The 13,609-nt window shown below is 39.0% G+C and overlaps 1 protein-coding gene and 1 pseudogene across 25 annotated transcripts in view; both read left to right on the plus strand.

The window, feature by feature from the left end:
* The window catches only part of LOC113916949 (sarcolemma associated protein), a 153,080-nt gene that overhangs the window by 63,017 nt on the left and 76,454 nt on the right, over positions 1-13,609 (plus strand). For 16 of the 25 annotated variants that reach the window (XM_027584252.2, XM_027584243.2, XM_027584241.2 and 13 more), the window contains exon 2: positions 1,755-1,902. In XM_027584252.2, the coding sequence (XP_027440053.1) occupies positions 1,755-1,902 (148 nt within the window). Of the gene's footprint in view, positions 1-1,754; positions 1,909-13,609 lie in introns of all 25 variants that reach the window. The other 9 variants (XM_027584242.2, XM_027584240.2, XM_035727704.1 and 6 more) reach the window with 1 other exon arrangement.
* Positions 5,372-7,341, plus strand: LOC113916951 (annotated as a pseudogene).

The raw sequence follows: 13,609 nt of genomic DNA on the forward strand, positions 1-13,609 counted from the left end.
AATAAGCAGGGCTGGAGAGTGTAGAAAAATGCAAAAAGAAAGGTACATCTTTTTTTTATTGGTTGTTCTCTTCCTAGTAAGTCTGTTGTGCATGATCCCAATTGTTCCTAATTTCTTTTAGAATAGGTAGGCTTTCTGTGCTTCTTGCTACCCCTCCCCTTTTTAAAGAGGGAAGTTACCCAAGCGATGAAAGGCAAGTTTAGGAGGCCAGAAAATAGTAGCTTCATAGCTGATTCCAGTATTTTAATTCCTAGTGTCTCCAATCTGCTTTATTACAAAGAAATTACTGAAGATATGTCATTCCTGATACCAAGTATGTTAGTTAGCTGATAGCTGTTAATTATAGGTGTTACCTAAAACCAGTTGCCCTCGCCTGTGGAATAAACACTTCCTTTGATTTAACTCAGATATCCTAGAAGCAAGATTACAAAGAATGAGATGGAAAGATAGAATTAGAATTTTGTCTAGCTCGCTTTTTTTTTTTTAAAGATCTTATTTTTTTATCTGACAGAGAGAGACACAGTGAGAGAGGGAACACAAGCAGGGGGAATGGGAGAGGGAGAAGCAGGCTTCCCAATGAGCAGGGAGCCCGATGCAGGGCTCGATCTCAGGACCCTGGGATCATGACCTGAACCGAAGGCAGACGCTTAACGACTGAGCCACCCAGGCGCCCCTAGCTGGCATTTTTTTTTTTTAATAACAGCTTTATTGAGATATAAATCACATACTATAAAATTCACCCTTGGGACGCCTGGGTGGCTCGGCTGGTTAAACGTCTGCCTTTTGCTCAGGTCATGATCCTAGGGTCCTGGGATTGAGCCCCGCATTGGGTTCCTTGCAAAGCAGGAGTCTCCTTTTCCCTCTGCCCCTCCCCCTGTTTGTACACCCATGTGCTCTCTCTCTCTCTGTGTCAAATAAATAAAAATCTTTTAAAAAATTCATCCTTTTAAAGTGTACAATTCATCAGTTTTTAGTATATTCACAAAGCTATGTAACCATCACTATTGTTTCATTTTTAGAACATTTTAATCACCTCCAAAAGAAACCTGTATGCATTAGCAATCATTCTCCACCATCACTCTCCACCACCACTCTCCTGCCCCTTTACCCTTTTCCCCTGGTATCTCAACCCCTTGCAACCACAAATGTGCTTTTTGTCTCCATGGATTTGCTTATTCTGGACATTTCATATGAATGAAATTATATAGTATTGGCCTTTTGTGACTAACTTTTTAGTGTAATATTTTAAAAGTTCATCCATGTTGTAGCATGAATCAGTACTTCATTACTTTATATTGCCAAATAATATAATATATGAATACACTGCATTTTGTTATCCTATTCATCAGTTGATGGACATTCAGGTTGTTTTCACTTTTTGGCTATTATGAGTAATGCTGCTATGAAGTTCATGTACAAGTTTTGTGAGGTCATATGTTTTCAGTTCTCTTGTGTATATACCTCAGAGTAGATTTGCTGGGTCATATGCTAACTTTTTGTTTAACATTTTGAGGACTTTATAAACTGTTTTCCAAAGTGATTGCACTATTTTGCCTAGCTGGATTTTAAATCACTTGGTGTCCAGGTTCTAATTTCCTATGTATTAAAGGAGAGCCTTAGCTGAAACAAGTAGTTTGAATTGATAGGGGAAAAAAAATCCACCTGTAGTAGTTTGCAAAGGTGGAAGTCCTTTTTCTTAAAGTAGGTTTGGAATTATTAGTATTAATCTTTGTTCTTTTTTTTTTTTTTTGCAGTTTTATCTCCAAGACACTAAAAGTAGTAACGGTACCTTTATAAATAGCCAGAGATTGAGTCGAGGCTCTGAAGAAAGTCCACCATGTGAAATTCTTTCTGGTGACATTATCCAGTTTGGGGTAGATGTAACGGAGAACACACGGAAAGGTACGGGTATGGATCGATTTTTCCTATTATTTGTCTTTTTAGGTTTAAAAAAAATTCTGTTTAATGTTATAAAACATTTCGTGTTTGTACAAGTATTTAAATATAGCATTATATGCAGTGAAAAATTAAAAATCTCTTACTTCCTCTATTGCTTTTCTAAAGTTTTAAATTCTGAAATGTTAATAAGTGAATTTATAATTTTCATCACAGTATGAAAATATAGGACATTCCTGTGCTAGTTTAGGAAACAGTTGGCTGCCGTGACAGCCTACCCAACCAATAGGAGCTTAAAATGAAAGGATATTTATTGTTAACAAGAATGCGGGAGGGTAGGTCCAGACATTGTTCACTTGACTCAGTGGTGTTATCAGGAATCCAGGGCTTTACTGTCCTTAACATGTTGGTTTCCTATGCTTTTGCTTATCTTAGGTTTTTGCTTGCCACCTCATGGTTAAAGAGGGATGATTGCAGCCCCAGGCCTTATTTTCCTCATGCCAGTGTACTTGGCAAAAACTGCGAGGCGGGGACAAAATGTCTTCCTGTATGGCTCTTTTTTTTATGTTGAAAGCACAGTCTTTTGTAGAATTCTCTCAGCAGATTTACATTCCTCTTGTCTCAGTGGCCACATACATACCTATCTATGGCTACAAAGAAGCCTGGGAACTAACTTACCTTGCAGAAGGGATCAGGACATCCATGATTGTCATATGTCCATTATGACCTATCCCTTCCAGTTGTGCATACATTGTTGTCCCAAACGAAATCAGAGTTCTGTAGGCAGTTAATAGTACCTATCAAGATGTAAAATTTCACATCTCATAATTTTTGTAACTAGAAGTTCTTTAGCTAAATAAATGTAGATTGTCTTCAGTTTTACAGTTCTAAAGTTTCCTGGCTTTACCTGCTTCACTGTCTACTTTATGTCGATGAAATTATATGGCTGGATCATAAAACTAAGTGAATAGGAACCGAAAGTATGCAGCTCCTCTTAGTTTAATATGGACAATGGAACAAATTGACAGGTTTATCCTTTTGCTTCTCTGAACATACTTTGATCTGGTGATGACCTAAGTCATCAGTATGTGACATTTTGCACAGGAGACATGGGGATGAGGGTGGGCGGGCAGTGATGCTGCTTCCATGTGTGTACATGTGCATATATGTTTATATACTTTTCACTGGTTGTTGGAATGCAGTATTACTTTTATTGGGTTTTGATGGCCTTCTCAGGGAGTTAAATTTTGATATTTGAATTCAGGTAGGATCATACTCTTAGGAATTTCCATTCACAATTGTAAAATAGAAAGTTTGTATTTTGATGCAAAATATTGAGTACCCCTTACTAAGAGAGCTCATCTTATGTATGACCATACTAAGAATAGCCATGTTGGACACTGTAGCATCTGTTGCCGCATCACACCACCTCTGGTACCAAGTCATTCAGCAAACACTTACTGAGCCCCAGCTGTGAATAACCCACAGAGAAGACAGAGAATTTGATTCCATGTTTTCTCCAAGGAATGTCTGTCTTCTTGGCTTACATTTCCCAAAGAGAATTAATGGGTTGTTAATTAATAAAAGAATGATAGTTGTCAAATATACTTAGGAAATGCTTAGTTAACCAAAGGTATACAGGACTTTTCAGAGTCCTTAATATGCTAACATATATGCAGATTTCCAGGGAGGTGACTGTTCTAGAATGCAGCTCTTTCCAAACTCCTTCCCACTCTTCTTTCCCATCTAGCTGTGAGAGACATTCTTTAGAACATGCTGTAGGAAGCTAAGAGGACAATCCTGAAATTCAGGGTTATTATTAGTGCACTATTATTTTAGCAACATTTGATTCTTGCAGGGTTCTTTGAATATTTAACTGTCTTTTATGCCAACTTTAAGGAAATTAAGTAAAGAAAAATTTCTTCATCATTTAAAATGTTTCTTTTGGTATTTATTGCTTTCAAAAAGTTGACTTATGCCTGGACTCTTGGGATACAGCTCTATCACTAGCTGAGGACTACCTGTTTAAGCATATACCAGGGAAAAAGTTAGACTTTGTCCTATGCTAAACAGTACTATGATAAGCTTTACATCACTTGGAAAATCCTTTCTGAAATTATACAACACTACAGGTTAACCCCGATTCAAAGAAGAAATCAAAACGGGAATTTTAGGGGCGCCTGGGTGGCTCAGTCGTTGGGCGTCTGCCTTCGGCTCGGGTCGTGATCCCAGGGATCGAGCCCTGTGTCGGGCTCCTTGCTCTGCGGGAGGCCCGCTTCTCCCTCTCCCACTCCCCCTGCTTGTGTTTCCTCTCGCTGTCTCTCTCTCTCTGTCAAATAAATAAATAAAATCTTTAAAAAAAAAAAAGGGAATTTTAAACTAGGTAGAAAGGAAAAGAAAGGAAACTTTTATACCAAAATGCAGTAAATCCTTTACTCAAATAAAAATTTATAATCTTAAATTCCTTCTGTACTAAAGAAAAAGGACAATGAAGGAACTTGGCATTTAGGAGAAATTAGAAAAAGAACAAGAAAAAGAAGCTGGGAAATAAAAAGCAGAAATTAATGAAATAAACAACAAAACAACAAAAAAAAACATAGAAGGAATAAACAAACCAAATGCTGATTCTTTGAAAATCATCCAACCAACAAAAAACAGGTAATTCATAAGCCTTGATTCCCTTATTAGGTTAAAAAAATACTAGCAAAAATATACAAGGTAAGGAATGAGAAAGGAGACATAAACACAGGTACAGGATATACTAAAAGAATTTTGAGAAACTAGTGCATGCCAACCTATGACAAAGAAAAAAGCTAGAGTAAATTGTTTTCCCAGCAAAATTATCCCAAGATGTAGAAGACTTGAGTAAATTGATTTCCTTAAAAGAGACTAAGAAGTTATTAAAGATTGACCAGAAGCAGAGGCATTCATAGCTGAATATGATCTTATTTTTAAAAGCAGATAAATCCAGTTATTTAAATAATCCAAACATCTGTAAAGGTGGAAAGCTGTCAGAATCCTTTAGAGAAGCCAGCAGTATATCTTTAATGCAAATTCTGTTAAAGACACAGTTCAAAAATAGAAAACTAGCACTTGTGACAATAGGTGAACAATTCTGATTAAGGTATTAGTAAATTAACTTCAGAAATGAAGCTATAATAAACAAAGTAGGTTTTATTCTAGGAATGCAAAAATGATTCAGTATTGGGGAAATCTATTAACATCATCCACAAACTAAAAATGTTCCATGAAAAACATGTTACTTTATAACCAGTAGGTATTGAAAAGGCATTTGATCCTTCTCTTCCCATCTGACATGGCAACCAGCCTCCCTCCTCTCCAGCTCTGGCTTCCTTTTTCCGTCTAGCCAGCCTGAGCCCTTCCCCTGTTCTTCAGGTTGGCCCTAGAGCCTCTGGTCCCTAGAGTCCCTGTGCTTTCTCCTTTCTTGGGGCTTAGGTCCTCACCCTTCCCCGCTATGAATGAGGAGTATGCAGTGCTCCTACTGGGCACCAGCCTGACTGAATATATCCTGTCAAGTATAATATCAGTGAATGGAAAGAAAGTTCTTCACATGGATAGAAACTCATACTATGGAGGAGAAAGTTCACCTATAACACCTCTGGAAGATTTATACAAAAGATTTTAAATACCAGGAGCATCACTACCATCAATGGGGTGAGGAAGAGACTGGAATGTTGGCTTAATTCCCAAGTTCGTTATGGTCAGTGGTCAGCTGGTTAAGATGCTGCTTTATACAAAGGTCACTTGCTATCTGGTTTTCAAAGGACTGAAGGGAGCTTTGTCTGTAAGGGAGGAAAAATCTACAAGGTTCCTTCCATTGAAGCAGAAGCCCTGGCATCTAGCTTAATGGGACTATTTGAAAAATGTCGCTTTAGAAAATTCCTAGTGTATGTTGCCAGCTTTGATGAAAAAGATCCCCGAACTTTTGAGGGCATTGATCCTAAGAAGATGGCAATTCGGGAGGTATACAAGAAATTTGATTTGGGATAGGATGTCATGGATTTTGCTGGCTATGCCATGGCATTTATTTTATTTATTTATTTTTTTTGGCAGAGTGAGAGAGACATCACAAGTAGGTAGGCAGGCAGAGAGAGAGGGAGAAGCAGGCTCCCCACTGAGCACAGAGCCCGATATGGGGCTCGATCCCAGGATGCCAGGATCATGACCTGAGCCGAAGGCAGACACCCAATTGACTGAGCCACCCAGGTGCCCCTTTGCTCTGTCATTTTATAGAACTGATGACTATTTGGAGTGCCTGGGTGGCTCAGTTGGTTAAGCATCTACCTTCAGCTTAGGTCATGATCCCGGGCTCCTGGGATCAAGCCCCATGTCGGGCATCCTGCTCAGCAGGGAGTCTGCTTCTCCTTCTCCCTCTGACTTCCACTCTGCTCATGCTCTTGCTCACTTGCTCTTTCTCAAAATGAATAAACAAAAACTCTTAAAAAAATAAAAATAAAAACAACGGATGACTATTTAGATAAACCATGTTGTGAAACCATTAATAGGATTAAACTTTACAACAAGTCTCTGGCAAAATATGGCAAAAGCGCATACCTTTATCCACTCTATGGTCTTAGAGAACTTAGCCTGGGATTTGCAGGGCTAAGTGCTATTTATGGTAGTACGTACATACTCAGTAAACTGATTGAAGAAATCATTGTGCGGAATGGAAGAGTGATTGGTGTGAAATCTGAAGGACACGTTCCTTACTATAAGCAGCTCATTTTTGATCCCAGCTATGTAAAAGACCAGGTAGAAAAAGTGGTCCAGGTGATCAGTTGTCTGCATCCTCAGCCACCCCATCAAGAACACCAATAATGCCAACTCCTTCCAGATCATCATTCCCCAGAACTAAGTCAGTCAGCAGTCAGATATCTATGCCTGAGCTCCTCCGTACACAGTATGGCAGCACAAGGGAAGTATATCGGGGCACCTGGGTGGCTCAGTCGTTAAGCGGCTGCCTTCGGCTCAGGTCATGATCCCAGGGTCCTGATCGAGCCCAACATCGGGCTCCCTGCTCGGAGGGAAGTCTGCTTCTCCCTCTCCCACTCCCCCTGCTTGTGTTCCCTCTCTCGCTGTCTCTCTCTGTCAAATAAATAAAATCTTTAAAAAAAAAAAAAAACAAGGGAAGTATATCGCCATAGTTAGTACAACTATGGAAGCCAAGGAACCAGAGAAAGAAATTAGACCAGCTTTGCAGCTTTTGGAACTGACTGAACAGAAATTTGTTAGCATTAGTGACCACCTTGTACCAAAAGGCTTGGGAACAGAAAACTAGATCTTTATTTCCTGCACAGGCAATGCTACAACTCACTTTGAAACAACTTTTGATGACATTAAAGACATCTGTAAGAGGATGACTGAATCTGAGTTTGACTCTGAGGAAATGAACATAAGAAAAATAACATCTATGGGGAAGACTAACAGCAGTACCTTTTATTATCTAATTAGGACAAACTTAACTTTTGGCAAATGATGTATACTGTATAAAATCAATATTATTGATCCCAGGGTCCTGGGATGGAGTCCCACATTGGGCTCCCTGCTCAGCGGGGAGTCTGCTCCTCCATCTCCTGCTGCCCCTCCCCCGGCTTGTGCTCTCTCTTGCTTACACTCTCTGTCAAATAAATAAAAATTTTTTTGAAATCAATATTAGAAGGCCTACTTTTGTAATCAAAACTGAGATTGCCAAGCACTGTACCAGTAAATATTCTTTTCCTTTCTAACATCATGTATTAACTTGTTTTCATGGAGTGCCTATTCAAAATTGGCAGGTTACCATATTCTGTTCAGTTTAACCAATACTGGCTTTTTTTTCCCCAGTGAAGGATTAGTTTTAAAAAAACATTGTGACACTGATACAGAGCACTTGATACAGTATTTGTATCTTTTAATCAGTGTAGCCTTTGCAGTCCTGTGCTTCTGCTGTTCAAGAGCTGGATCAGTACAATTTTTCATGCCATCTGTCTTCTTGACATTAAAGAAATTAGGAATTGAATATTCCACAATTTGGGAAAGAATCCCTACATTTTCCTACACCTTTACATTTTGTGTCCTGTCAGGTATTATGAGTGTCCATGTAACACAGCCATAAGATGGGGTTAGGTGGGCCTAAAATTCTAACCCAGCACCAGACTATGAGAGTCATTTTGGTGGAAGCCTGTGTGCAGTGTTTTAACCTTATAAAATTGATGAGAGGAAAGGGAAAGAAACCTATCATAAACCAGGTAAATTAGAAGTTTCTTTTGTTTTCTAGATATGGCTTCTTCAATGGACCAAGCTATATTATGGTATTGATTTGACAAAGCCTCCACTTCAATGATGTCTGTCTCAGAATGGCCCCAAATGATTTTTTTTTTAAGATTTTATTTATTAGAGAGAGCACAATCAGGTGGAGTAGCAGGCAGAGTGGGGGGGGGCAGGCCCCCCCGCTGAGCAGGGAACCCAATGCGGGACTCGATCCCAGGACCCTGGGATCATGACCTGAGCTGAAGGCAGTCGCTTAACTAACTGAGCCACCCAGGCGCCCCTCCGAATGATTTCTGTGCTGCAAAATAAAGCTGAACTCTGGAAACAAAAAAAAAAAAAAAGGAGGAGGAAAAGAAAAGGCATTTGATCAAGTTTAGGAGTTTCCTAATAAAAATTCTAGATAAACAGGATAATAGAAAAAACTAAATAAAATAAGAATTCTAATTAGAATAAAAAGGGGCATCTGGATGGCTCAGTCATTTTGGTTTCTGGCTCTTGATTTTGGCTCAGGTCATGATCTCAGGTTGTGAGATCAAGCCCCGAGTCTTGCTCCACGCTGGGTATGGACCCTGCTTAAGATTATCTCTCTCTCGGGATGCCTGGGTGGCTCAGTTGGTTAAGCATCTGCCTTCGGCTCAGGTCGTCATCCCAGGGTTCTGGGATCAAGTCCCACGTCGGGCTCCTTGCTCAGCAGGAGGCCTGCTTCTCCCTCTGCCTGCTGTTCCCCCCTGCTTGTGTTCTCTCTCTCTCAGAAAACCTTAAAAAAAAATTTAAAAAAAGATTCTCTCTCTCTCTCCCCCTCTCCAGCCCCCACCCACGCTTGCACTCTCTCTAAAAAAATAAATAAATAAAAATAAAATAGAATAAAAGCAGCACAGATACTATGCAGGTGTAAAAATGTATGAACTAAATTTACATATATCAGTAAGGATAAGTCTCAAAAACATCTCAAGCAAATTACAGATGGATGTGTGTGGTACAATACTATTTACATAAAGCATGAATTAATGCAAAACAGTACTACATAGTGCTTTTGAATACATTTATAGCAAGGATATAAAATCAGACACTTGAAATGACAAAAAATAGTTTCTGAGGATGTATGAAAGGATTTTTTTTTTTGCATCACTGCATAGAACAAAAACGAAGCATAATTTTAAAATTACCCATGTGTAGCTATTAAAAAGAATAGGATTATATGAATTGCAGGGATTCCTATAAGATATACTGCTGAGAAAAGAATTACTATTAATAATTTCATTATTTTAAAAAGTCTCACCAATACCTATAAATGTACATATATATATATGTGTGTGTTTGTATATGATTATATGAACATGGGGAAGAAAGCATGGAAGGATACATACTAGATCATTACTGTGACTTATCCTAGAGTGGGGTGGAGGAGAGGAGTAAAAGAGAAGAGGGAGCCAAGTTAAAAAGGGTGGGGCTAATAAGACTGCAATTAAAAACCTTCCACTATCTGTGTCATTTATGTATTTATGTGAAATTATGTGTAAAAAGAAACTTCAAAAAATATATATAAAAATGTTTTTTTGTGTATGTGTATAAAATGATTTTGTTAAAAAGGTGGTAAGACCCTGATGTCATTGAGCATATCCATTCATATTAGTGACTCTTCTACTCTAATCTCTCCAAAACAAGCTGATTTTGATTTTGATGTTTGGCTTTCCACATAGTGCGACTCCAGGGAGAAAACTCATGGTCAGTACTCTACAAATAACCTACCCTATAGATGTAAAATATCATTGTAAACAAATAGGATGATTGTCTAATAGATTTTTCTTTTTAAGGAAGTGAGGAAGAGAGAAAGCCAACCTATCAGATCCTCCTGGAATGGGGGCTTTAGGAACCTAATGCTATCTACTCCTCTGTTCCCAAGCCCACAAACTGCTCAGACAGGGCATGAGTTTCCTGGGTCACAGAACATTACAGTAATCCTCTACTGCAAAGTTTGGGACCAGCTAATTCTATAAACTTGGCATATAACTCCAGTCAGTTCATCACTGAGGTCTGCTTTACCAATATCTTTTCCTAGGTAAGCCCTATGAACAAGGGGCCTGTTATGGGCAAAGTCAGTGGTATCTTCCATTTGCATTGTGCTCAAACTGCCTTCAGTTACTTTTACTTCCCACGATAGATCTTGTCTTTTCTGGTCTTCAAGCCCTTGCACATGCTTTTTCCTTTGGCTAGAAAGTTTTCTAGGCTGGAAAAGGTGCCTTTCCATGTCTGGAAAAGGTGCCTTTCCATGTCCCTGTTGCACACTGCACACCCCTTTATGTGTTTGCCTCCCTCACTTGAACTACCAGCTACGCAAGAGCAGCCAGTGTGTATGTCTTCATTGTAGAATGTCCACACAACCTGGCACATACTGGTTGAATAAATTTTGAAATGTCTTATGAATCTTCCTCCATCATGTTATAAAAGCTCTTTCTGCCACCTTGTCTCAACTAAGATTTTGACAACCTTCCTTCTAATCCAGAAGCTTAATATGAGGATTGGAAACTGGCAACCTTCTTGTTCTCCACCACCCTTTTTATTTTGCTGTCACTCAGTTACCTCTCCTTAACCTGTCTAAACTTTAATTTGCTCATCTAATAAAATGGAACTCATGATACTACTACCTAATTCAAGGTTGATGGTATGATGTTCAGTGTTCACATTGCAGCACGATGTTCTATGTGAACATTGATAGAGTGTATACAGAGTTCTCATCTCAAGGCCAGTCATTTGTACCTTCTTTTCTTGCCATTAAGTTTGCTCCTCTTTCACAATAGCTTTAGCCCCAGGCTCCTTTACCTGTCTATCCTTTGGAAATTATCACTGGCCATTTCAAAGGTACTCTCGCTAACTTCTAGACTACTCCTTGACTTTTGTCTTTGCTGTCCTTGCTCATTCCTAGCTTTTGGTAACTTTCACCAGAAGCTTTACTTTCTTCCACTTTCTAGCTGCTAGGGAAAATCACAAAGCCGATTCAGCACAGGCTGTGCCAGTTTTGCTGGGGTGACTAAGAGAACCTTTCTGATAGCATGGCAGTCTTCTTTTGTTCTTTTAAAAAGTGGATTCTTGGGCACCTGGGTGGCTCAGTTGGTTAAGCGACTGCCTTCAGCTCAGGTCATGATCCTGGAGTCCCGGGATCGAGTCCCACATCGGGCTCCCTGCTCAGTGGGGAGTCTGCTTCTCCCTCTGACCTTTCTCTCTCTCTCATTCTCTCTCTCAAATAAATAAATAAAATCTTTTAAAAATAAATAAATAAATAAATAATGGATTCTTGACCCAGGAATTATCTGCAGAACTTTTGAAACTACAGATGTCTGGATCCCACTCTTCAGTCCTAAGAAGGAGATTTGCAAGGTGTGGGCACTGAACACACCTATTTTTTAAAAACTTTGGTTGTTCTCTGGGAAACTAGGCTTAAGAACCCTATTCAATTAAGTTCCTGGCAACAGGTGTTTTATGTGCTTTCCCTCTCTTCAAGCTCCTTAAAATTACTCTGCACGAAGCTTAATTTCCCCTTCAAACTAGAGCATTCTACTAACTTCCCAATTTCTTTTATTGCTCCATCATTCTCCCATACACTAGCTCAGAATCCTGGTATTGTTTCTGACTCTTTCTCTTCTTTACCTCTAGTCATCCAGGTCATTTGTCTCCTTTCCCTGCTCCTGCTTGTTTCTCCTTTGTCAACGTAGAGCATCATACTACCTCTCCACTTCTGGCCACCATACGCTGCCAACCCACTATCTCCAGAATATTCTGATACAGCTTTGTTGTTCTCCTGCTTTTAGAAGGCTGTACCATACTTCAGAATAAAGTCTGAAATGCTTAGTTGTATGCTTGAGGCCCTCAAAAGTGTGGACTCTGTTCAAACTTTTGATTTTGTTTCCCATTCCTTTCCTTAATATATGTTAAGCTGTTAAACTAGTTTAGAGGTAAGATGGTGTATAGAAAAGATTCTTTTGAATCCTAGCATTGCCACTTGCCAAAGATATGATCTCAAGCAAGTTACTTTAGCCTCTTTGACCTTGTCTTATCTGTCTCATCTACAAAATAAGACATAAAAACGACTATTTAGATGGTTTGTCATAAGTAGTTAGTTAACATACATAGTGTGATTAGCGTCGGGCCTGGCACCTAGAAGGCCTTGAAATATATTCTTTACCTGTTCTCTCCAGTCTTCCTCCAGCTGCCCTCCTAAGATGTGCACTCTCTTACATCCTTCTCTTTCTGTTTCTTTGCTTATGCCCTTCTCTCAGCCTTTCCTTCCATTTCCAGCTTTTGAAATCTTACTCTTTTTTTTTTTTACTCTCTTTGTAAATCCTTCCCCTGCCCTTGTCCATTCCAAATTCCCATAGTGTTTTGTACCTTTTGTAGCATTTGTGAAAAATTTCTTCCTTTGTTGTTATGTTAGATATTTCTTGTTCTCTCTACAAAATAAATTGAAATCTCCTCAAGGACAAGGACCTAGTCATAATCATCTTGGTTTTCTTCATCTTTACCAGCATACTGCTTTGTAGCCAGCAGGTTCTCAGTGAATATTTAGCAAGCAGGTAAACCAAAGAAACACTACTCCTTGTGCATACATCGAAAAATAAGCTAACAAGCAGTATTGCTCCATTGTATGCTAGAGAAATAAAGTAGCAAATGAATTCACATACCTAGAGAAAGGATTCCTCCCACTGAATACATAGCTAGGAACAGGATTCCTGGGAGAAATAGCTAATTCTGAGTCTAGGCGGGAAATGTACAGGTTGAGCCTAGAAGATTTTATCATAGTATATATAAGGCAATGAAGCTATTTAAGACTGCTAGGGTTCTGTCAGAAAACTCACGAATTAACATGAAGTTCTAATTGATCAAAGATGAGACAGTTTGAGGATCAATGAAAACAATAGCAGTGGATTGAAATATATCAACTGTGCTTAAATCCATGAACTTAAATGATACTAAAATGAAAACAAGAAGATTTGATCACCCTTGGAAGAACCTAGATAAGCCATCCTGAAAACATGTAAGTAAAGGGAAAGAATGAAGCATTTATGCTACCTTTCCTGGAGGGAATTATTCCTGACATAAACAAGTAGTTGAGGGAAAGCTTTTTATTACTGAACTTCAGCTCATAAATGAAGACAATGATAGAATATCATTATCAGTCGGTTGGGCGGCTGCCTTCGGCTCAGGTCATGATCCTGGAGTCCCGGGATCGAGTCCTGCATCGGGCTCCCTGCTCCACGGGGAGCCTACTTCTCCCTCAGCCTGCTGCTCTCCTGCTTGTGCTCTCTCTCTCTCTCTCTCTCTGAAAATAAATAAATAAATAAATAAACAAACAAACAAATAAAATCAAAAAAATAATATCAATACAAAAACATTTTTTTAGAATTAAAATGTGTTTGTCTATTCAGCTAACTTCTCCTGCCTCTTTTCT

This window comes from Zalophus californianus, chromosome 1, assembly GCF_009762305.2.
Source record: "Zalophus californianus isolate mZalCal1 chromosome 1, mZalCal1.pri.v2, whole genome shotgun sequence".
Taxonomy (NCBI): domain Eukaryota; kingdom Metazoa; phylum Chordata; class Mammalia; order Carnivora; family Otariidae; genus Zalophus; species Zalophus californianus.